This window comes from Asterias rubens, chromosome 8, assembly GCF_902459465.1.
Source record: "Asterias rubens chromosome 8, eAstRub1.3, whole genome shotgun sequence".
Taxonomy (NCBI): domain Eukaryota; kingdom Metazoa; phylum Echinodermata; class Asteroidea; order Forcipulatida; family Asteriidae; genus Asterias; species Asterias rubens.
Genome location: NC_047069.1, coordinates 20,792,419 through 20,814,457, shown reverse-complemented (window position 1 = coordinate 20,814,457; position 22,039 = coordinate 20,792,419). Strand labels below are relative to the sequence as shown.

Here is a 22,039-nt window from a genome sequence, read left to right as displayed (position 1 = left end):
AATAATTCCCCCAACAAAGAAATAACATAACAAATATATTAAAAGAAAAAGAAAACGAACTTTGTGTCTGGGAAATTATAAAACCCCCAAAATCGAAACGATCTTATGTTTTCCCTTTGTTGTACACGTCACACACAGCATTAAGCCAATCACAGTGCAGGAAATGGGTCACGTGACCAAAAATGCCACCGAAGACCCCAAAATACAAGCCTTTTAAATCCAAATCCATCCACTTTGTTAATGCATCATTTCGATAAAAACAACTCAAATCTGATATATAACTTCCTAATTTTCACTTTGAATGTACTTTTTGCGATAAAAAATGAAAAATTAACGTATATTTTGAAGGACAATTGTACGGCGAAATGCACTGAAAATCGACTCGGGTCATTTTTAACTTTCGTGTACCAACTTTGGCGGAGCCCAAAAGAACCACTGCGATTCATTAGATTAGGCCCAGATTTGGCACAAATATAGAGTAATGTATGTACTACATAGATATTTGATGTTTAAAACAAAAGCTCACTCACCTTAGGAATTATAATGAAGAGATTTCGCGCCAAAAGTTTCGATGAAAATCTTCGCCGCTTCACAGTATTGCACAAACAAAATTCAAGATGGAGGATGAAGAGTAGCTTTTCAACTACGTCATCAGGTAGGTCTGGTTCCTAACAGCCCCAGTGTACCCATTGCATACATTTGGCCTATGTTGGCACAAAACTGTCATTTGGCACTCTTCGCTTGTGAATTAAAACAAAAGTAATTGTAGTTTCTTGGAACTGTGACTCAATACTTGAGTGATTCTCAAATTCTTGACTTTTATGTAACTTTGGTAGAGTAATGTCACTCACCTAAGTTAAGGGGGAGTTGAGAGCTAAATGTAAGTCGACAGCACCCATGTTTCATAACAATCAATAATTTGTACAACACAAAATTGAAATGTTCATTTCCCTTCCTCTTTAAGTTGGAGACATAACATCAAAATTGAACGAACAACGTGGCAATTTGAAATCTGCCAAAGGGATAATCTAATGGCTTTAAAATTTAATAAAATACTTTATTTATCCTCAAGTAAAAACCCTCTGAAATTGTGGTTCTGTGTCAGCATCGGGAAATGCATGCAATGGATCACTCGTGTACATCCGGTATTTCTTTTTCAGCCTTTTTCAACACTCATATGGGTAAACATGTATAATGTAAACAAACTTTAGGACATAATTGCACAAAGAAAAATGTTTGATGCGGTAGCAGGTGATTAAATACTGATCAAAAGGGCAGGATTAAAAAACAGTTGGGCGTAACAGAGATACTGTGTCTCGTGACATTTTGGCATCTTTAAAAATCCTTACTCACTTTTTGTTGTCTTTCCATTTCTGTTGTATAAAATCAATGACTGCTGTAAAATGTTTTTCTTGGTGCGTTGTGTCATGTACATGTAATTAGATGACAAAACGATTTTGCATAACTATGTATTGGAGTGTTGAAAAACTGACAAAATATTACAAACTCAAACATAACACTGACTTGGTGTCAATGTTTTGTCTAAATACATTTTTCTTCATATTTCCAAAGTTGTTTTAACCTTTAACAAACACTTTCACACATTAAATAACTAAGGGATAAATATCAAACCATGTCCCAACCTAGTGAAATGTCCCTTTGATGAAACTTTAGTAGCGTAATGTCTCTACGTTCCTAAATTAAGTCAGAGTTGAGAGCTTCAATGTACACGTACATCTAAGTCAACAGCACAACACCCAAGTTTCATAATAATCAATAGTTTGACTAACACATGCAGTACAATCACTGAGAAGGGGAAAAGAGTCATTACCATTACAAATTACTTGAACAAGTCAATGTATGCCTTTGCTTTGGGTTTAGCACAAGTTCCGAGCAGATGGTATTCAAGACACTGATAGATTGTCTTAGCGGTGACTGGATAATCCAGATTAAGTATGAAATTTCCTGCGAAGAGCAATAGCAGGATGTTCACCACTGTTAAGTTATCCTTCATCTTGCTGAATATTTGTTTGTCGATGATAAGAGATACCTCTTTGAGGTTACCAAATGTTCCCAAAATTAGAAGGAATGGTTGGTTTCTCTCAGTCTTGCCCATATCCCTGCCTTTGTCGTCAAACTGCAACACATACTTTGCATTCTTCGGTCCAGCAAGATGTGTCACCAACATCTGGAGAACACTTCCATCATCTAAAAATAATAATATTAATAATGGTCATAACAATAGTGGAGTCTTTTATAGTGTTGGTTTTCGCCTATTGGGCGCTCTGGTACACTAATATTTGGCAGTCAAACCAGAAACACCAGGGCAAGCCCCTTCTCTTTCACGAAGAGTGTCCTTGGGTCTTGTACGTGCATTTACACAACTCATGGGAACAACGACTTAACATCCCATTCAAAGGATGTTGTTAAGTGTCTTTACTCAGAGCCACAAGTATCATGGCCAGCCATGGCGGGATTTGAACCCACATTCCAACAACCTCAGAACTTGAGTCCAATGCGCTGGACCGCTTGGCCATGACATTCTACAAAGAGACAACAAAATGTACCATTTTTTATTTTGATCATAAACAGAGAATTTAACCAAGCCATGTTTTATGCATGCGTATTGTGCTGGCTGGACAGGTGTACACATGGTAGGCATTCACACAAACACTGTATGGCTGGATAGCCCTAACACAACTACATGCTGGCTTGATTGGCCTCAGTTTGCTTCAGGTGGACTCGATAGGCTGGTCCTTGATCAGATTAAAGGTAGCTGAGTGATGATTAATGCCCATTAAGCTTTTAGATCAGCCAGAGATCGCTTTAGTTAACATGCCTACCTGAATCAGCTTGGCCAACACTTTTTTCAACTGCTTCCAGTTGCCATCAACAAAATCAACCAGCCCTGGTTGGCATAGCATCAATTCTAGCTGCCGAAGGCACTGAAAAAAAATGAGAAAATTTTATTCAAATGGGAAAAATTTACTTAACGGTGGATAGCCATTTGGACTACTGGAAAGATGGCAAGTTCATACTGAATTGTTATTTTTGTTGTTGTATCGCACAATTTAAAAGGGAGATCCCCATCCCCCCCCCCTTCGGTGAGTGTCGTAAGCAATGTTAGGGTGATGCATACATCACCCAGCTGTAATCAGAGCGGCACATTTTATACTGGTTTTAGATGCCCTGTGAAGTGTGAAGACAAATGTTGAAAAGATTTATAATACACTAGTACTAGTAGTGTTAATTAGCAAACAACTGTTAAATTGCAAATTACTTACAACACTAGCCTTGCTATAACAGGGGTAAACCACCAGGACATCTTTGGCACGTGTTCCTCCGTTTAGTTTGTGTATCCACTCAATTCTATCTTTTGACCCCTTCTGGAATAATACGTCTACACTTTTGCTGTTTGGAGTTTTCTTCTTTAGTTCAGTTTGCAGAGCTATGTTGTGGCGTTTTTGACTTGGTGTATCATCGATATCTTGGTCATCAGTACATGTACCTTCATCCTCATCTCTCATCTCATCATCATCAGTCTCCTGCAGCCCTGCTATCTTTCTTGAACGGCGGCGATTTGTCACCTTGATGGAACTTGGCACATTGTGAGAAACGTTGTCATCACAGGAAAGTACAGCCTCCTCTCTCATCTCACCATCTTTCCCCTGCAGCTCTGATACTTTTCTGGAATGGCAACTCTTTGTCACCTTGATGGAACTTGGCACATTGTGAGAAACGTTTTCATCGCAGGAAAGTACAGCCTCCTCTCTCATCTCACCATCTTTCCCCTGCAGCTCTGATACTTTTCTGGAATGGCAACTCTTTGTCACCTTGATGGAACTTGGCACATTGTGAGAAACGTTTTCATCGCAGGAAAGTACAGCCTCCTCTCTCATCTCATCATCTTTCCCCTTCATCTTCTCTACTTTTCTCTTGTGGTGATTGTTGCACTTCTTCCTTATCGCATAACTAAGCGCACTGTGAGCATTGTCATCATTACAGGATAGTACAGGATACTTCCTGCAAAGATTAATTGCAATCAAATCTCGCTCCGTCTTGGTTGGTTTTCTTTTGATGGCACAGAATATCACATTATAAATTGTATCAATTAAGATTTTGTATGTTTTGTAGTTCTTACAAAATGTCTGCTTGTCAGTTTTAGACAAGTATGTGCTGTGTTCTTTCGCTAAAGGAAATGGCGCTTCTATTCCACATGGATATGTCAATGGCCGTGACTTACAGATTGGAGAAACACACGGAGAATCACAAAATTTCTGAAACAAACTACTGTTGCAGCTTCGTTTCCTGAGAGGAGTTGATTCCTTACTACTGTATGGTGTTGAATTCTTGGGTGTTGTATCTGCATATTTTCGTTTCTGTGGAGGAGTGAAATCATCACTAGTAGAGTTCCACGTAACATCACTCCATGAAGGTGAACTTACAGGTTTTTTGACAGGTTTTTTGACAGGCTTTGTGTGCACATCATTTGCAGAAGGCAGAGCACTCGCAAAGGGTGTGGCACTCTCCAGTAGGAGGAGACTGGTGCCAACAGTCTCGGATATTGAAGTCATCTGGAAGAACAATGAAGCAAAATGTGTCTGAATTCTGAAATGTCATTCTGTCATTGAATTCCCTCTAGGGTTTTGATAATTTCTGTGAATTATTATTATTATTATTATTATTAAGCATTTAGGTACGCTATTCATGGTAAAACCATATCACAGCGTTTACAAAGAGCAATAAATTAAACATTATACAAACAAACAACAATAAAAACAAAAAACAAAATCAATTAGGAAAGAGGTAGGTTTTAAGAATCTTCTTAAACACATTCACTGTTTCAGCAGATTTAATATAGGAGGGAAGTTCATTCCACTCTTTAGCTGCTGAAACAGTGAATGTTCGATCTCCCGCCTTACTGTGAGTCATGGGAAAAGTAAGGCGAAATGGATCTGCATTGGAGCGAAGATTTGTACGCAAAGGTCGATACAACTGAATACATTCATTAAAATACACTGGTGCCTGATTGTGAAAGAATTTGTAAACAAATAAAAGAATCTTAAATACAATCCTTTGTTTAATTGGTAACCAATGAAGCGATCTTAGAAGAGGCATGGCATCATGACGGCGATCTAACCTAAAGATAACATGAGCAGCCCAGTTCTGCAAACTTTGAAGTCTCTTAATATGCACCTGTGGGACTTCTGTAAGCAACCCGTTACAATAGTCTAACCGGGAAAGAACATGGCTGCGAATCACATGATGACATGCCTCTTCAGATACATACTTCCGTATCTGTGACACATTTTTAAACTGAAATCGAACAGACTTGCAAAGGTGGTTTATTTGGTAAGACATAGACATATTGCAATCAAAATATACACTAAGGTTCTTGATTGATGTTGATGGTGCAATCTGAGTGGTTCCAAATGTAAAAATGACATTGTTCATGTTGCGCAAGTTGTGTTTAGAGCCAATTACCAAAAATTCTGTCTTTTGCTCATTAAGTTTAAGTTTGTTCTTTCCCATCCAACTACATGTACTTATATCCATAACACACGCTGAAAGGGTTTGCAATGCTGTATCTAGGCTATTTGGTTGCTTAGGATCAAATGAAAAATACAACTGTGTATCATCTGCATAAGTGTGATATGAAACCTTATGATGTCTAGCAATATCTGAGACAGGTAACGTGTATATAGTATAACCAATGGGTCCAAATACAGAACCCTGAGGTAGACCGACTGTGTTGGTAGCCACTACCGAATGTTTCCCTTTGATCTCAACGCATGCAGACCAATCATCCAGGTATGACGTAAACCAACTCAGGGCTACACCCTCTATACCTAGCCTGGTTGACAAACGAGAAATCAAAATATGACGGTCAATTGTGTCAAAAGCTGCTGACAAATCTAATGACAAAAGTAAAACTACCTGACCTTTATCCATGGCAGATAAAATATCATTTTTGACTTTAATAAGTGCACTCTCAGTACTGTGAAATGGTCTATATGCAGACTGGTTAGGATCCCACAAGTTGTTTTCGTTCATGTAAACTGTGAGTCTACGACAAGCAACCTTCTCAATTAACTTTCCAATAAAACTCAAATTAGAGACAGGTCTATAACTGGAAAGGCAGTCCTTATCAAGATTTTGCTTCTTGATAAGAGGTCGGATTATGGCGGACCGTGCTGTCGAAGGGAATGTGCCAGTCTGCATTGACGAATTAACATAATCTGTTAGTACAGGAAGAAGAAAATGTACATGTTCCTTCAAAAACCAAGTGGGAATTGGGTCCAAACTACAAGACTTACTAGGAGATGACAAAATAATCTTTAATACCTCATCTTCAGTTGCAGGATGTAAGTAAGAGAGTGAATCAATATGCACTTGATTACCCATAAGATCAATGGAATGATGTAGATCATCATTAATGCTACTCTGAATCCTTTTTACTTTATCATCAAAGAATGTTAAAAAGTTATTGCATAATGATTCAACTGAGTCATGAAAAGGGAGAGATGGCACCTTTCTATTTAACAAATAATCAACAGTCTTGTAGAGATCTTTATGTTCACATGTTGACAAAGTTCTTTGAAAGTATGCTATCTTTGTGCGACAGATCAGGTTTGATGAATAACGCTGTTTATTCAAGAATTCATCACGGTCAACATCTGATTTAGTCTTCCTCCACTTTCGCTCAGCCCGACGTTTTTCCCGACGTGCTAAATGAATGTCATTGTTGTACCAAAGCATCCTCCGACGAACTGGACGTTCTTTGGCAGTTGGAGGGGCAGATTTATCCAGAAGTGACTGCATGGTTTTGTTGTACCAGTTGAACCCAGATTCAGCATCTCCTTGGTAGTTGAAACCCCGAGTAAACTCACATAAAGCTGTCGAGAATGCCTCCTTATCAATTGCCTTGAAATTACGAGATATTGTGAAAGTCTTTTGGGGTTTCGGTACAGGTATGTCTAATTGTACATCGATAACAAAATGATCCGACATTTGCACATCATAAACATTGCATTTCTTAATAAGGGATTCTGTCTCTCTTGTGAATACCAAGTCCAGTGTGTGACCATGAGAATGTGTTGGACCGATTACATGTTGATGATGACCAGCAGAGGATGTTGCTTAAAGAAAAGTACAATTCTCAGCCTCAAGTCGGCAACACATCTTAAAGAAAGTTTTTTCAAATCCCTTCGGCAAAGGTATGGCTTGATGAATCCTTCAGAATTCTGTACATTTCTAAGATAATTTGTCCGTAACTGTAAACATCTGATTTGCATGAATACGGAGCTTGTCTAGATGCTACTTCATCCGGAATCCAGTATATTCTCTTCCTCGTTTCCTCAAGTTTATCATTCGATAGGTGCCAGTAGTAGATATTTTGCCCTTTTCTTACTGCCTGACCAAAATCTATGATGACTGCTCTGACATTCTCTGGATCAGTCAAGTTCAACAAAATGTTGTTACTTTTTAAATCGCAATGTAACCACCCTGCATCATGGACTGCTTGCATACCTTCTGCAATCTGCTGACCAATCAAAATTAGACTATTGTTTGCCAGTAAGTGCATTTTTAATGCATTTGACAACGTAGTTGATGACTGTGACTCCTCGCACCCTATGAACTCAGTTACCATGCTCGGAATACATGTATCAATATCTGTGTCAAGAATTCCTATAGTAAACAGAACACATGGATGGGAAATGGTTTGCAGAATGCGCAACTTTTTCACTACATCATCCTGCTTTGTCCTAGACCGATAGTGCTTCACCGCAATGAAGTGTTCTTTATTCCCCAAAAAGTTCATTCTTGCAAAGTTTACAACTCCATAGGAACCTTTACCCAAAATGACTCTTTCACCCTTTTCATTTAGAACATACTGAACACAGTCTGTATGTATGATATTCACAGTTGCAAGTGACTTATGCTGTCTCTCGATGCGTTTATTCTCCAGGGCAAGCTTAAGGGAAAGTTTCAGTTTGCCTTTTTCCCGTTTGAACATGTCCAAGGTTTCTTGCAATTTTACCGCAGATTCTGATAATACTTTCACTTTCTTTTCAGAACTGCACATATTTTTGAGATTGTTAATCTTGCGTTTCTTGGTGCGCTCATGAGACTCCTTGTTTCTCAATCGTTTCTTGGAGAGTTGTTTAATCTGTAATTATCAAAGTATACTACTGAATTTATTTATTTATATTTATTTATTTTGTCTTGTTAAACCAGGGTCGCCCCATCAGTTATCAAAGACCTGTTCTCCCTGGGGAAAATGAATAAATAAATGAATAAATTTCAGAAAGGAATTTAAAGAACAATATCAATAGTGACACCATTTCAAAATCAAAGCTCTGTTATTGTAACCCTAAAAATTTAAGTAGCTGCCTAAATTTCCTGATTTTGAAAAAATACATTAAAATAAAACAACAATTCTTTAATGAGTTACCGTAAGAGACTGCATGAAATCGGCAAAACTATTAAGCATAAAATTGACATTTTTGTGGGATTTCACCAATCAGTATCATGTCAACTTGTTCCATTTGCTTACATTTTTGGGGGTGGCTGCCCGGCAGTATGCTTGCTCTTTAGTTCTGAATTACACGGATCAATGGATGATATAAGAGGTCACTTGATTCAAAGGTGATCTGCCCTTTGACATCACTCTTAAAACAAATTTTATGCAAAACACAATGTGTGCACATACTGCCAGGCAGAAAGTCTTGTTTTGGTCTAGGTAAGACATCAAAGGTCAACTCATCTATAGTTACCTCATCCTCATCATCCTTCCTGAGGTTTTTTAACACCTCCCAGGCCTTTCTCTTTGTTGAAAAGCTATATCCTCGAAATAAGTGATCCACGTCCTCTCGTGAGAGTGTGTTTAGATCTTCATCCGTTATCCCTTCACCTGGAAATCAATTACAAGTATATTTCACCTTTAATATTGTGGTGGTCATAATAATAAACAAGTTAATTTATGGGCGTAGAGACATGACATCATCCAACAGGGCTAAATACCATTACCTTTCCTTTCCTTCGTCAATTAAAATGACACCAATGGAACTAATGGGACAATGGCATGTTTTAATTAGTAAAGAAAAAGTTACATTTTTTTACCCAAATTAATTTGCTTTTAGTTCAAAATTGAAAAAAAATTCAAAATAAAAAAAATAGTAATTTACAAAGATTAGTCAATATAAAAATGTTTAACACTTTTTTAAAGATTTAAAATCAAAACAAGGCCTATCGCTTGCAAGAAAAAAAGGTTGCATTAATTGTTTTAATCCTAGAGTTTAATCAGCAAATCAATCTTAAAACCAATTTTGTTTTTATTAAATTTTGTTTACCCATATATAAATTAAACACAAAGTTCTTTTTGTACTTCGCCTAATACAATTTTAAAAAGACAACAGTAAAAACAGAAACAGAGGACAAATCGTTCTAGATATTAGTAAATCAAAATAACATCAGAGATATGACAAGTGTCTGTCCACACAATCTCGTCACATAGGCCCAAGCTAAGCTTGGACTGACTCCAGTCCAAACCAGCTTAAAAACCCGAAACAAGATGTGTGACCGGCACAAGTCTACTCTTCAAAACTAAACTTGTTTTTTGTTACACAAAATCTTTATTAAAAAAAAAAACTTGCTTTAGAAAACTAACTTTGGCAAACTCATTAATTATGCACAGTTTCGAAATATATGTTTCTTCTTTACACATCAGAAAGCACTCTTCAGAAAAATCCACCTTAACTTACTCTTATACCAAAAAATATCACATTTCTTATTACTTAAAAACTCTGGCAAGAAGATAAAACCCTGCAAATTTAAAACTTGTATAAAAGGCACTTTGGTTTTCTTTGCTTAAATTTGGCATCAACAAAAAACATAAACTTTCCTGACTTGCAAACCTTGTCTCAAGGTTTGGATAAAACGTAAAAAAATCACTCAAAGTGCCGCTGAACGCTAGCAAACTTACGACGATCACGCATACACAGCGCAAAATCCCATCATGCAATGCAAAGGCTTGTAGTCTTCGTATTAGTTCACGTGTGGCATTAAGTGTAAAAAAACATTGAACGCTAGAGGGCGTTTCAGAATAGAGAGGTTGCGTGACCCCGCAAAAAATTTCGATGTGCGCGCCGTCGGCCATGATGCACGTTTTAACCGAGAAAGTTGTTTTTTCTCCGATAGACAAAATATTTGGTGAAGGTTTTCTTTCAGTATTTTATTTGGTAAGACAATGAATTACATCAAGCACATAATGTTAACTCTGGATAATGCAATTCAACGCCGATCGATACTGTGAGAAAATACTAACGAGTTTTAATTCGTTAAAACAACAATTGTTAAAACAACAAAGATCCATATGAATTCAAAACTGCCGACTGGTCTCCAAACATTGAACTTTTCTCATCAGTGTCGTAGCCAGATATTTTTAAATACCGTTACTCTGATGACCGCATTTAAGTCCAGTGATGCACTATGTACAATCAAATTGGATGGGTGACGGAGGTAAAGGTGCACATTGAGGAAAATTTGCTCGTGAAAGTAAACAAACTTTGCAGTTTTACGCTACATTTAGCAACATTTCGGCAATGGTGGTGCGGTATTTGGCTGGCCGTCATCGGCACTCAGTATATTTTAGATTCAACTATCTGAAGGGGGCGATTCACATTGACAAAATGCATTGGCATAGATTTGATTCATTTGAGATGGTTTGTTCACAATACACCAAAAATATTCATTTTGTACATGTACACATTTAAAAACTAAAAGAAAAGATTGAAGAAAGCAAAGATGTCTTAAGCAAGTCAAAATTAAATTTAAGAGAGTTAAATAAAGGCAGTGGACACTATTGGTAATTACTCAAAATAATTGTGAGCATAAAACCCTACTTGGTAACGAGTAATGGGGAGCTGTTGATGGTATAAAACATTGTGAGAAACGGCTCCCTCTGAACGTAATTTTCGAGAAGTAATTTGAACTCAGATTTAGAATTTGAGGTCTCGAAATCAAGCATCTGAAAGCACACGACTTCGTGTGTTTTGTTTCTTTATTGCTCTCTCGCAACTTCGACGACCAATATTGAGCGCAACTTTTCACAGGTTTGTTCTTTTCTGCATAAAAATATGTTGAGATACACCAAGTGAGGATTGGTCTTTGACAATTACCAATAGTCCAGTATCTCGAACAAAAACAATATTTGGGACTGGAATGGAAGTTCAAAACTGAAGTGTCATCTCAAAAGACAAAAAAAAAAATTAAGTCAATGTTATCTTGGCTGCTCTTGCACCTGTGTGTCTACATACACACATAATATATGTTGAGTCACGGGACTCATTTAGGTGAGTCATTAATTTGTCCGTGTGGTGACACAGTCCTGGGTCAAGTGAGTCATATTGACTCACATGAAACGAGTCAATGTGACTCAACCTGGAATCATAAGTGGATCTTTCGACTCACTTAGTAACCCGTAAACGAGTCATCATTTTGTCAATTGTCGCGTCCACTGCAACCCTAAAACGAGTTCCATTACTCAGCACACAAATCACATGAGTCTTGTGACTAACCAATGTTTAGCTGAGTCATGTAATGAAACACAGTGACAATCATCATCTAAGTTGAAATTAAGTCATAAACCCATTTATTTAATCAATGTCATGAATTCAACACTCTGATTCAATAAAACTTAGCAAAAGTTTTTTGTAAACAAATCGATCAAACACAAAATTAATCTAAAACAAATTAAGTTGACTTAATGCATTGCAGAAATGTCATGCATCCGTCATGAAATAAGATTCTATAACTTATCTGAAATTTATGAAATCTTATACCAGAATTTTAAAATCTTAGAATTGTCAAAGAAATAAATAGTTCTCATATTTACAGAAACCTGAAGTGTATGTATTTCAAATTTACGTGCATGCTTGATAATAGACCGAGCTGTGTACAAATAGTTTACGCCATGTGCCTAGCTGTACTCCAGTATGGCAGAAATGTGACGAATGAGAACGCTCTAAGGAAAAAAATGAGAAGCTGTTACTTTCAAGATGCTTTTTTTGGTGTGTGTCTGCCAGGACTGTTTAAAAGCAATAGTCTATCTTTCAATTACTTATAAATGCACGCAGTTTGTATCTAAGACCACTTTCAGAAAAAAAAATATAGCAGCACAGCTCAAATCTTTTACGTGTAAAATCCAATTTTCAAAGTGTTCACCTATTTATACTTTATTGTGCACAACCACTGCATCAGAACAATATTTAGAATGAATTGCTTTATTACCCTACCCCCTGTTGTGTAAGAGGATTCTTCTCAACAACAATTATTCAATGTACATGAACTGATGGGTGTTCTTTTTTTTGTGGACTGGTGTCCATGTCTATACTTCAGTTGTTTTTTGCCTAATTATTTCTTTGGAAAACACAAAAAATTGTGTAATGAATTCACGTCAAATCATGCCTAACCTCCCCTTCAATGAGGTCACATCTCAAAAACTTTCCCAAATGTTGGCTTGAAAACCAAACACCTTATCATCAGAACAATAACAATTTAGTTTAAAAAAGGCAAGGCCATTGCAAAATAAAGCATTGGAATTAACCCTTATCCAAATTGGTGGTAATGAGGTCACACCAAACTTTCCCAAATGTTGGCTTGAAGATCAAACACTTAATAATCAGAACAATAACTATGGTGTTTCAAAACAGGCAAGGTCGTTGGAGACAAAACAAAAAATCTTATTCACATGCGAGATTGGCATTGATGTCATACAGAAGTTTGACTACTTTTGATGGCGCTGGTGTATCATCTGTGATATTAAGAACCACCCTTTGCAAGAAGGTCATGGTGTTGGCAGCTTTCTTGCTATAGACCAAGTTGAACACATAGTGGACACACATCAACAGGCACATGGCTGAGAGGATGTCCTCAGTCTCGCATATGGTCTCCCCCTCAACGATGATGGAGAACGTGATGCCTTCATCCAGGACACTCAGAGGATGGTCCCCACTGTGTGTAATGCATGCACTTGGTGTTGTCATTTCCTGTAAATAAAAATAAAAGAAGAAAAAAATATAAAGGACCCAAATTATGTATAATACTGATAGGTTGGAGAAGGTCCTGTCTTTTTGGAAAAAGAAAAGAAAACTTACTCATGAACAAAAATTACATGCCAATGATAATTAAACTACATTTTAACATAGGAGGCTCTGAAGACATTTTCCCAAAGCACAAAGTGGGGTAAAAGATGGACCCCAAAAAATGCTTAATCGAGCACTTTCTGACTTCAGTGAGACAAGAACGAGGTTCACCGAGGTTATTTTTGTAGTCTATGGCATGGATCAAAATACCACTTCCAACAGCAACAAAGCATGAATGAAAAAATGAAGATGGAGGAGACAGGCATCAAACTGATTCTAATCCAACAAAGAAGTGTTCACCTAACAATAACATGAGTTTGGAACATATTCAAGTTAGCTAAGCAGTTTGTTCGGTAGGAGAGAGAAACTGTAATATTGCTTAATCTTACCTGATTAGTTAGGCTTTTATGAACAGAATATCTAGTTTAAGAATGTAAAATCTAAATCTGTATTAGCCTGTTCCTTAACAAAATTGAGAGAAGATAAAAGTACCATTGCAGAAATGAAAACATTACCTTGCTCTGAGGACACAGTACAGCCTCCAGTGTTTCGCCAAGAAGCAAGGGAATCACAATCAATGATGCATGTGACATCATTACTGAAACAAAAATGAAAATGAAAATGCAAAGAGTTTAGTATGCTGTAATACTAAAATGCAGTATTAAGATGACAATTGAAGCCCGAGAAACCGGTGTAACACATGCATGCCTGTTCACATCAAGGGGCCACTTCAGATAAAATAATTTCAAAGTCTTGTTCGTCTTACTCTTTGCACAGAGATACAATGTAGGCATCCACCTATTTCCTCCAAACAGTATATCAACATGGTAAACAGATGAATATGCCCTACCCTTCAAAAGACTTGTACTGTTATGAACAAGTTAAGATTCTACAAATTTACATCATCACCTTAAATTTGTTAAGTTTTTCGTGTGTCTCCCCCCCCCACTCTTCCCGAAACCTGTCAGTGAAGTTGGACTGTTTATCCTAAATTCCATCACTTACGTTGCTTTGTGTCCTGCTTAGCTGCTCCAATGACAGTTGCCAATTCTTCCTTCAGTGTCTGTGTTTGTTTTGCCTTCATCTTCAAGATTGCACCAGCATACTTTGCTAACCCGTAATGGTGACCGGGTTAAACCCGGTCACCATTAATTCTTTTGCACTACACTCCATCAGTCGCTCAAATTCCATGAATATCTGCAATGAATGCATAAGTTGAGTTGAATTTACAGGGAATACAAAACACACTCTTGCAGTTGTGAGTGACAGAAGTCTGTCCTGTTAGCTGACTAACCCCGACAGTCTTGAATCCTTAAATTTTTCATACATCCTTCATTAAAGAGTATTTGCTGCTGGTTAGCAAGTTGTGAAGGGTCTGAGATTCTAAAAAAATTGAAAGCTTTTAATGGATCTTTGAACTCATCCAACTCAATCAAGAGTCCTCTCCAGTGCAGTCGCTGCAGGGGGACTCCTCAAATATTAAATATCAGCAATGTAAAAACTGCTATTACGTGTCTAAAGGCCTAAGTTCACACTAAAGTTACATATATAAGTACACAACATATTCTGTGGCAAACCCCACCCCACTCCACCCCAATTTTAGAGTGGGCATAAGTTGTTTTTTTTGTTTTTTGTTTTTTTTCAGGGGGGGGGGGGGGGGTTGCCAGTTACATTCCTCAACTTTGACTAACCCTCAAGGATTCTGGCCTGTGTTAAAACTCAAATTTGTTCCTAAAACAGTTAAGTACATATACAGTCGACTCCCGTTATTACGAGCTCGCATGTTACGAGGGTCCGGTTGATACGAGGTTTTTTGCCGGTCCCGAACGGCCCCATGCGTGTTTCAATGCATTAAAATACTGATTATACGAGCACGGTAGTAGCAAGAACACGGTTATAACGAGGTAATTTGGGAGACCCATTATGAGCAAAACATTGTTTAAAACCCTTCTATAACGAGAACAATTCAAAAACCAACAAAGGAAATACCTGTACAGCTGGTAAAGTCGATATTTGTGGCTTTTAAGACATACAATAGAGGTGTTAAGTGGACGCTACCGCTAGCAACACTAATCCGAAATCGGGAGTCACGAGTCAGCAAGCAAGGTTGTTAATTCCAAACTCCGGACAATGGTGGGATTAGGAGGTTTGAATGGTTCAAACATTGGAGAAATCTTAAGAAAAGATACTGATCCACTGAGTTTATAAGCGCGTTATAAATATTCAGAAGGAAAAAAACACTCGCAACTTACAATCAAAACTATAGTTGCGTGATCAATATTATTGAATGCAAAAGCAAGATTTTACCTGGTATCCCACATTGGCAATGAACCATCTAACATGACACAGTGTTTACCAATGAAAATCAAGATTCTATTTTTTGTTGCTGCGACGAGTGTATTGCACATGCACACACACGCACAGAACATATTCCCTGGTATCTCGCGTTAGCAATGAACCTTCTATTATTACACTAGTGGTTACCAATGAAAATCCAGCTTTTATTTTATTGACTGAAAATTTTCACAGCGTGTGCAGTATGCATTGCAGCAGTAAGATTTCCCCTGGTGTCTCGCAGCAGCATGAACCATCCAGCATTAAACAGGTGGTTACCAATGAAAACCAAGACTCTATTTATTGCATTGGCAATAAACTGCCGGCGACCAAAGTTTTGTAAGAGAAACTTCCCAAAACATGAACGCAAGTTAAAATCTTACACTTTTTATCAATCTTGTAAAATGTAAATTGATTTTAAAATTGAATTTAAAACTAAACCAACTTAGTTAAAACAGTTTTAGTCAATTGCAGCTCTGCCATGCATCTATGTACACACGTGCGGCCATTATGTCATGTATTCGAAGTACATGTGTTGTGTGCAAGCACAATGATGACGTATGTATCTATATTTAGCGCGCTGCGTTTAAGACGAGATTCGGATAATACGAGGAAAATGGGCCAGTCCGGCGGACCTCGTTATAACGGGAGTCGACTGTACATACAACATGCTTGTACATTTACTAACCTCATCTTCATCAAAAAGACATGGGTACATCTCTCTTGTCTGCTTGAGTGTCCACTTGCCTGTGATAATTCCTTTACACCTGTCTGATAGGGTGAAAGTCATTAGTAGCTTTATCATCGCAGCATCCTGTAGAACCTTGCGGGATTCCTTCTTTAGTATTTCGATGTGCTGTTTGATGGTCTGCTCATCTTCGCCATCTGGAGCAGGGGGCAAGTAGTTCTTGATCCCGTACAAACTCTTGCCTTTTCCATGGACAGACGTGGACTTCTGCTGAGATGGAAGAGATGCTGACTTAAGGTGTTTTGGTGGTTGTGCCAAAGGGTTGTCCTGCTCATGACGCTTTCTCTCATTCCTGAAACGATTACTGAGGCTAGACTTCCAATAGTCCTGCACAAAAGCAGCCAAATTTAGAAAATTTAAGGTTTAACTGATGTTAGGGATATTTTGGTCAGGGGACAAGGCAAGAATAACATGTAGATCCCTAGAACCTGGTGATCTTGAAGAGTGTTATTTAACAACAGCTAACTGCAATTCATGCATGAAAAAACATCTTCAGAGTGCACCTTTTCCTGATACTGCTTTTGAATTTTTTTCCGATTTTTCGCAGCTTTGTAGATTATAGCCTCCTTTTCGCTATCTGTACAGGCGTCCAGGAAATCCAATGTTTTGTTTTGTGTCCACATAATTATCCCCTGCATTGCAAGTGCTGAAATGTTTGGACTTTTCCTTTTTAGGTAGTCGAGCCCGGCAAACACCCTTTCAGCAGAGACATTGTCCTTAGGACAGGACTTTGTCTCCTGATGAATGTGATCTTCTGGTTTGTGGAATTTTCCACCTGGCAAATGATCTTTTAGTTGTCTAACAATGCAGACATACACGTTGTGAAGAATAATTGATAGAGCTTGTCTCGTATTAAATTCTAACTCCTCCTCCACAGGCTCATACAGCGCTTTATGTACCTCGTCTCTTTCAGGGACAAAATCCGCGAGCATGACAGCACTGTTGTCCAACAGTGGCTGCGGATCCACTATCCATTGACTTATTGACTTATGAAGATCTGTGTAGTAGGCACTTGTTTGTATCACAGAAATGTGTTCCTTGTCCAGCATCCGCATGATTGGTCGAGTTATGTGAGTGTTTATGATGCCCATGGCTCTGATACCGCCAATAATGATGGGGTCTTGCAGATCATACATTACTGACCGAGAGAGTTGATTGTTTTGTCGGTGGATAGGTAGAGATTGGTATGTTCCTTTGATGTGGCCATGGTGGTGATGATAATACACCGCAGCCCCATTCTCAAAAGGAATATTAAATCTATTTCCGCGATAAGCTTTCAAACGACTCCTCTCTCATATTTGTTCCAGATGATCGATGAACTCTTTAGGCGATCCTGCTTGGGCGCTTGCATCAGGGCCAAATGCCTCACAAACTGTCCTAATAGCAAGGAAGGTGGCTGACTCCTTACGACTCCATGGCAAATGCTTTTCACGGCCAAGTTTGCCAGTTGTAGACTCGACCTGTTCCCATTCTTTTAGGGCAGCCCCAGCATAGTCTTGCATATTTAACACTAAATGCTTACCACAATACAAATCATTTATTGTAGTCATGTTTGCCTTTGTTTCATCGCTCAGACTTTCCCAGTTTGCAGTTACTTTTGGCAAAGTCTGTTCTCGCCATTCTTGCATCAGCTGCACAAATTTCTTATTGACGATACATCTGTCCGTCATTGTGTTGTACCCACTGTCTTCATTTTGGGAAACCTGCTCTTCATGGTCATCCAATTCATAATCGTTGTAATCATTTACGTCTGTTGGTGCACGTGGTTGTGGAAGCTCGTAGTTTGCAATTAAGAAGCTTTCTCTTTTATCTTTGTCCAAGTCGCGTGATACTCTTTTCTTTTTAGCAGCCAAGCTTTCCCAATTTGTTTGTATTGTGCCTCTGGGTGGAGTCACAGTGTTGGGAAACAGTTTTGTCCACCACATATCATGCACAGTTTTCCAGGTTATGCCATTTCTAGCACGGAAATGGTGAAGTTCAATCACCACATGGTTGGTCAAAGTTCTGGAACAAGTATCGGCATTTCCCAACCACTCTGGTGTTATTCCATGTGCTGCACATGCTGGACCAATAACTTTGATGAGGGTTGTAGACAGTTCTGGTATTTCTTGACATAGCGGAAGATAGTCTCCAGTCTTGTCAGCTTTAGCAACATACCGTTTTACCTTTGCAAGTACCCCTGTCAGGATTGATGGTTGCTTCAGACCAAGACAGTCAAAGATCAGTGGAAATGTTTGTCTGTAGCTGGTGTTCGATGACTCAATAGCATCACGTATCACCTCAACCAAGGCAAAGGTAGCTTTAGAGTTGCTGTGCCAATGACCTGAAAGAGATAACATAAATAAGATAGTCAATAATTTATTATCATTTTGGAATGGGCAACATCAGCTATAAAAAAATCTGCAGGATGTATGATGAAATGACGGATGTTAAAAAATATTGGAATTTATCAGAAAACAGCTTTTGAAACGAATTAAAAAACCTGACAGAAAATTCACCAATTCCTATGTTAAATAGAAATAGAACTATCAAAGAGATTTCCTATTCCATCGTAAACATGTATTACACAGTAAGACTAATTAGCTGTTTACCTAAATCAAACAGTTAACTCAGTTTGTATTAAAACATGTTTGTGAAGCATGAACCTAGGGGAAACACACAAACAATTCCAAATTTTCAGGGGGAGTGAGAACAAAACGCTGCACAGCTTTTTTTTCAACTGCGCATGCGCGAACAAAGGAACATCGCGCGTAGGTCTTCGGTGTATACTGGTAAACAATGCCGTTACATTTTTTGCAATTACTCCCCAACGCACTGGTTTAAATAGAGGTACAATTTCGATCGCGATTATGCCTCATAAATCTTGATATTGTGAAATGATTTATGTGTTATCAAATAAACACAACTATTATCTACATAAATCCGAACTCAAAACTTACCAGGACACTCCTTGTCTTTGATAAGAAGCTGTATTTCCTGCAACGTCCATCCAGCGAGCTCTCGTATTTTGGCTGTACCCTCTGCCATGGACACCAGCCGTTCCAAGGAAGTGCACTTCCTCTTACTTTTTCTCCCCAACTTCTCTGTCAATTTAGCGGGTGTTTCATTCTTTACTCATCCAAATGGATGTTATTAAAAGAAAGAGCAGACTTTTAACTTCAATAGAGTGGGTCCGTCAATGAAAACCGACCTATATTTTCTGGTTTATGGCGAGTCTTGCAAAATCCGTTCGAGAACCCCTAACTCTCGAAAGAAGTACAATCTCGACATGACTGACTCGAGTCTGACCTCAGAAAGGTCACAAGTACCATATATGGAAACAACAGACGACTGGGATGAATGCAACACTGAAGGAAATACCATTTTTGATAGGGGTGTTTTTGAAAAACGAATCAAGTTTGCGCGCGTGAATTGTCAACGGTGTTAAATGGGTAAAACATAGACCATTTCACACGGGCCCCCAAACTTGACTTTTTGAAAAAAGGAAATAAAATACTTTCTGTGAATGCACTACTACCAGGTTTGAAAGGAGTTGAGAACAGACTTTGATAATAATACCTGTCAAAAAATAATATAACAATTGCAGAATTCTGTTGTATGACTTTGTTGAAAATCGGCTATTTCAGGAAATCTACCGCAATGTTCGTGTGTGTAGTGCGTGTACATGTACGGCAGGATAATAGCGAGGTTTCGGTCGCACACGGTTAGAGTGAACGACTACAGATAGCTAATCGTCAAGCGTAATAGGCGTCCCCCATCACACGCGCATAGTCAGAGGGTTTCGTTGATGACCCCACGGTTACATTTAACTAAGCTATAGAGGGCGCAAACTTTAAAATGGCAGCGCCCATGAGTATGGTCGATTTTGCGATTGAAGACGAAGATGATGACTTCCTATACCTCCTCTTGAGCAATGAACCAATACCAAAGAGGATCACATTCAATCCAGAGTGGCCAAGGTTTGATTTATTAACACCAAATGATAATCAGTGCTTAGACAAGTTCAGATTTCTAAAAGATGACATTTACCGGCTGCGAGAATTACTTAGACTTCCAGAGAAACTAACGTTGAGGAATAAGTCCACTTGCAGTGGCCTTGATGCTATTTGCATGGTCCTAAGGAGATTCGCTTATCCAAATCGCTTATCGGACTTGGAAGAGTTGTTTGGGAGACCAAAATCCACTATTTCGCTTGTTGTCAATGAGACCGTTGAACTTTTGTATGATTTGCATCACAATCGCTTTCAATCCTTCGATAATATTTGGCTAGATCGTGCGCATCTGCAAGTTTATGCAGATGCTATTTATGATAAAGGGGCACCTTTGCAGAATTGCTTTGGATTCGTGGATGGGACAGTTCGTCCAATTTGTAGGCCGACCCGTCATCAGCGCATCTGTTACAATGGACACAAAAGGATACATGCCTTGAAATTCCAGTCAGTGGTGATACCTAATGGGTTGATTGCTCATCTTTACGGCCCAGTGGAAGGTAGAAGACATGATAGTGCTCTGCTTCGCATGAGTGGACTGATGCGAGAATTTGAGGCAAGAAATCTGACGGACAGAAATGGCCTTCCCTACGCAATTTATGGGGATCCCGCTTATCCAATCAGACGGTATCTAATAGGCCCATTCAAAGGAGCAGATCTGACACATGAGGAACAAGAATTCAACTCACGAATGTCATCGGTCCGAGAATGCGTGGAGTGGGAATTTGGCAAGATGATTAAACTGTTTGCCTTCCTTGACTTTCGCAAGAACTTGAAAGTACTGTTGTCTCCAGTGGCTAAGTACTATCTGGTTGGCGGGCTCCTCACCAACTGTCATACGTGCCTCTAACCAGACAAGCAGTTTCTTCCAATTGGATCCACCCTCATTGGAGGACTATTTGGCATGATTCCATCCATCATGTACAACCGTCTGAACTTTGAACCCATGAATTTTGCTTCATATAAAGGATTATACCTGGAAGAATTTAGTGATTTTTGCAATGCCAGGCTTTGAGTAACTTAAATTTATAGTGTGTTTAAAAAAAAAAAACAACAACAACAACAACAACAACAACAAAACCAAGCAATCAAAATCCAATGCAATGCCAGATGTAGAATGTGTAACCAATATGAATAATATAGGTATGGTTTGAAAGATATGCCATTTTCACTTTAAAATGAGCCATGAAATGTCCAAATCTATTATTAATTTTGGCAGAGTTATGAGTAGTTTTCCAAGAGAGGTTAAATTTACCATGGGACCAAGTTTTAAGTTTTAGGCATTGGGTCAAAGGTAGCCAGATTGCCTGTGTGAATAATTGCCTGTCCTAGGGACAGATTATGCAACACTTGCACATCCAAACCGAATCGATTATCATTGCATTTAAAAACTTGATCCCATAACCAACTTGACCTCTCTCGGACAATTACTCATAACTCTGTCAAAAGTAAACAGATTTGGACATTATTTGATGTCTCATGTTAAAGCGGAAAGGTGTATGTTTCAAACCATACCTGTTGGTTACACATTCTACATAATTCCATTGAATTTTTGATTGTTTTTTGTTTTTGTTTTTTTGAGACACACTGTATTTAGGACCCAACGATCAACCCCCCCCCCAAAAAAAAAAAAAAAAAAAAAAAAACATCCCCCCCCCACACACACACACCGAAAGGTTATAAGAATAAAATTGATCAGCTCTTGACCCGTCAACAAGTTCACCAGTACATGTAGTTGTTGTTTTCTGTTGCTGTGCTCTTAATTTTACTTATAATTTTATTTCTTATTTTAAATGTTTACTGTAGGGGTCTATATAATTTGG

At 38.3% G+C, this 22,039-nt stretch overlaps 4 protein-coding genes across 4 annotated transcripts; 1 reads left to right on the top strand and 3 right to left on the bottom strand.

The window, feature by feature from the left end:
- Positions 1-2,158: 2,158 nt before the first annotated feature.
- On the bottom strand, positions 2,159-4,542 carry LOC117293701. Its single transcript, XM_033776114.1, has 2 exons — positions 2,844-4,542; positions 2,159-2,208 (listed from the first exon to the last, which is right to left on the bottom strand). Exon 1 carries the CDS (start codon positions 3,918-3,920, stop codon positions 3,222-3,224), a length of 699 nt encoding a protein of 232 aa, XP_033632005.1. The 5' UTR covers positions 3,921-4,542; the 3' UTR covers positions 2,159-2,208; positions 2,844-3,221.
- A 6,685-nt stretch (positions 4,543-11,227) lies between these two features.
- Positions 11,228-14,393, bottom strand: LOC117293851. Its single transcript, XM_033776313.1, has 3 exons — positions 14,151-14,393; positions 13,661-13,743; positions 11,228-13,049 (listed from the first exon to the last, which is right to left on the bottom strand). The coding sequence occupies exons 1-3, from the start codon at positions 14,227-14,229 to the stop codon at positions 12,744-12,746; spliced, it is 468 nt and encodes a 155-aa protein (XP_033632204.1). The 5' UTR covers positions 14,230-14,393; the 3' UTR covers positions 11,228-12,743.
- Positions 14,394-16,551: 2,158 nt separating this feature from the next.
- LOC117293722 lies at positions 16,552-19,526 on the bottom strand. Its single transcript, XM_033776145.1, has 2 exons — positions 19,167-19,526; positions 16,552-18,550 (listed from the first exon to the last, which is right to left on the bottom strand). Exons 1-2 carry the CDS (start codon positions 19,252-19,254, stop codon positions 17,520-17,522), a joined length of 1,119 nt encoding a protein of 372 aa, XP_033632036.1. The 5' UTR covers positions 19,255-19,526; the 3' UTR covers positions 16,552-17,519.
- Positions 19,527-19,918: 392 nt separating this feature from the next.
- LOC117293721 lies at positions 19,919-21,786 on the top strand. The gene is made up of 2 exons (XM_033776144.1): positions 19,919-20,326; positions 20,648-21,786. Exons 1-2 carry the CDS (start codon positions 20,065-20,067, stop codon positions 21,064-21,066), a joined length of 681 nt encoding a protein of 226 aa, XP_033632035.1. The 5' UTR covers positions 19,919-20,064; the 3' UTR covers positions 21,067-21,786.
- Positions 21,787-22,039: the final 253 nt, after the last annotated feature.

Excerpts from the sequence above, each read along its gene's own strand:
- LOC117293701 (XM_033776114.1), bottom strand. The coding sequence starts at position 3,920 with ATGAAGGGGAAAGATGATGAGATGAGAGAGGAGGCTGTACTTTCCTGC.
- LOC117293851 (XM_033776313.1), bottom strand. The coding sequence starts at position 14,229 with ATGAAGGCAAAACAAACACAGACACTGAAGGAAGAATTGGCAACTGTC. Across the intron at positions 13,744-14,150 it reads TAAGCAGGACACAAAGCAAC|TAATGATGTCACATGCATCA; the intron begins GTAAGTGATGGA and ends TTTTTGTTTCAG. Across the intron at positions 13,050-13,660 it reads TACTGTGTCCTCAGAGCAAG|GAAATGACAACACCAAGTGC; the intron begins GTAATGTTTTCA and ends TTTTATTTACAG.
- LOC117293722 (XM_033776145.1), bottom strand. The coding sequence starts at position 19,254 with ATGGCAGAGGGTACAGCCAAAATACGAGAGCTCGCTGGATGGACGTTG. Across the intron at positions 18,551-19,166 it reads CAAAGACAAGGAGTGTCCTG|GTCATTGGCACAGCAACTCT; the intron begins GTAAGTTTTGAG and ends TATCTCTTTCAG.
- LOC117293721 (XM_033776144.1), top strand. The coding sequence starts at position 20,065 with ATGGCAGCGCCCATGAGTATGGTCGATTTTGCGATTGAAGACGAAGAT. Across the intron at positions 20,327-20,647 it reads GTCCACTTGCAGTGGCCTTG|ATGCCTTGAAATTCCAGTCA; the intron begins ATGCTATTTGCA and ends ACAAAAGGATAC.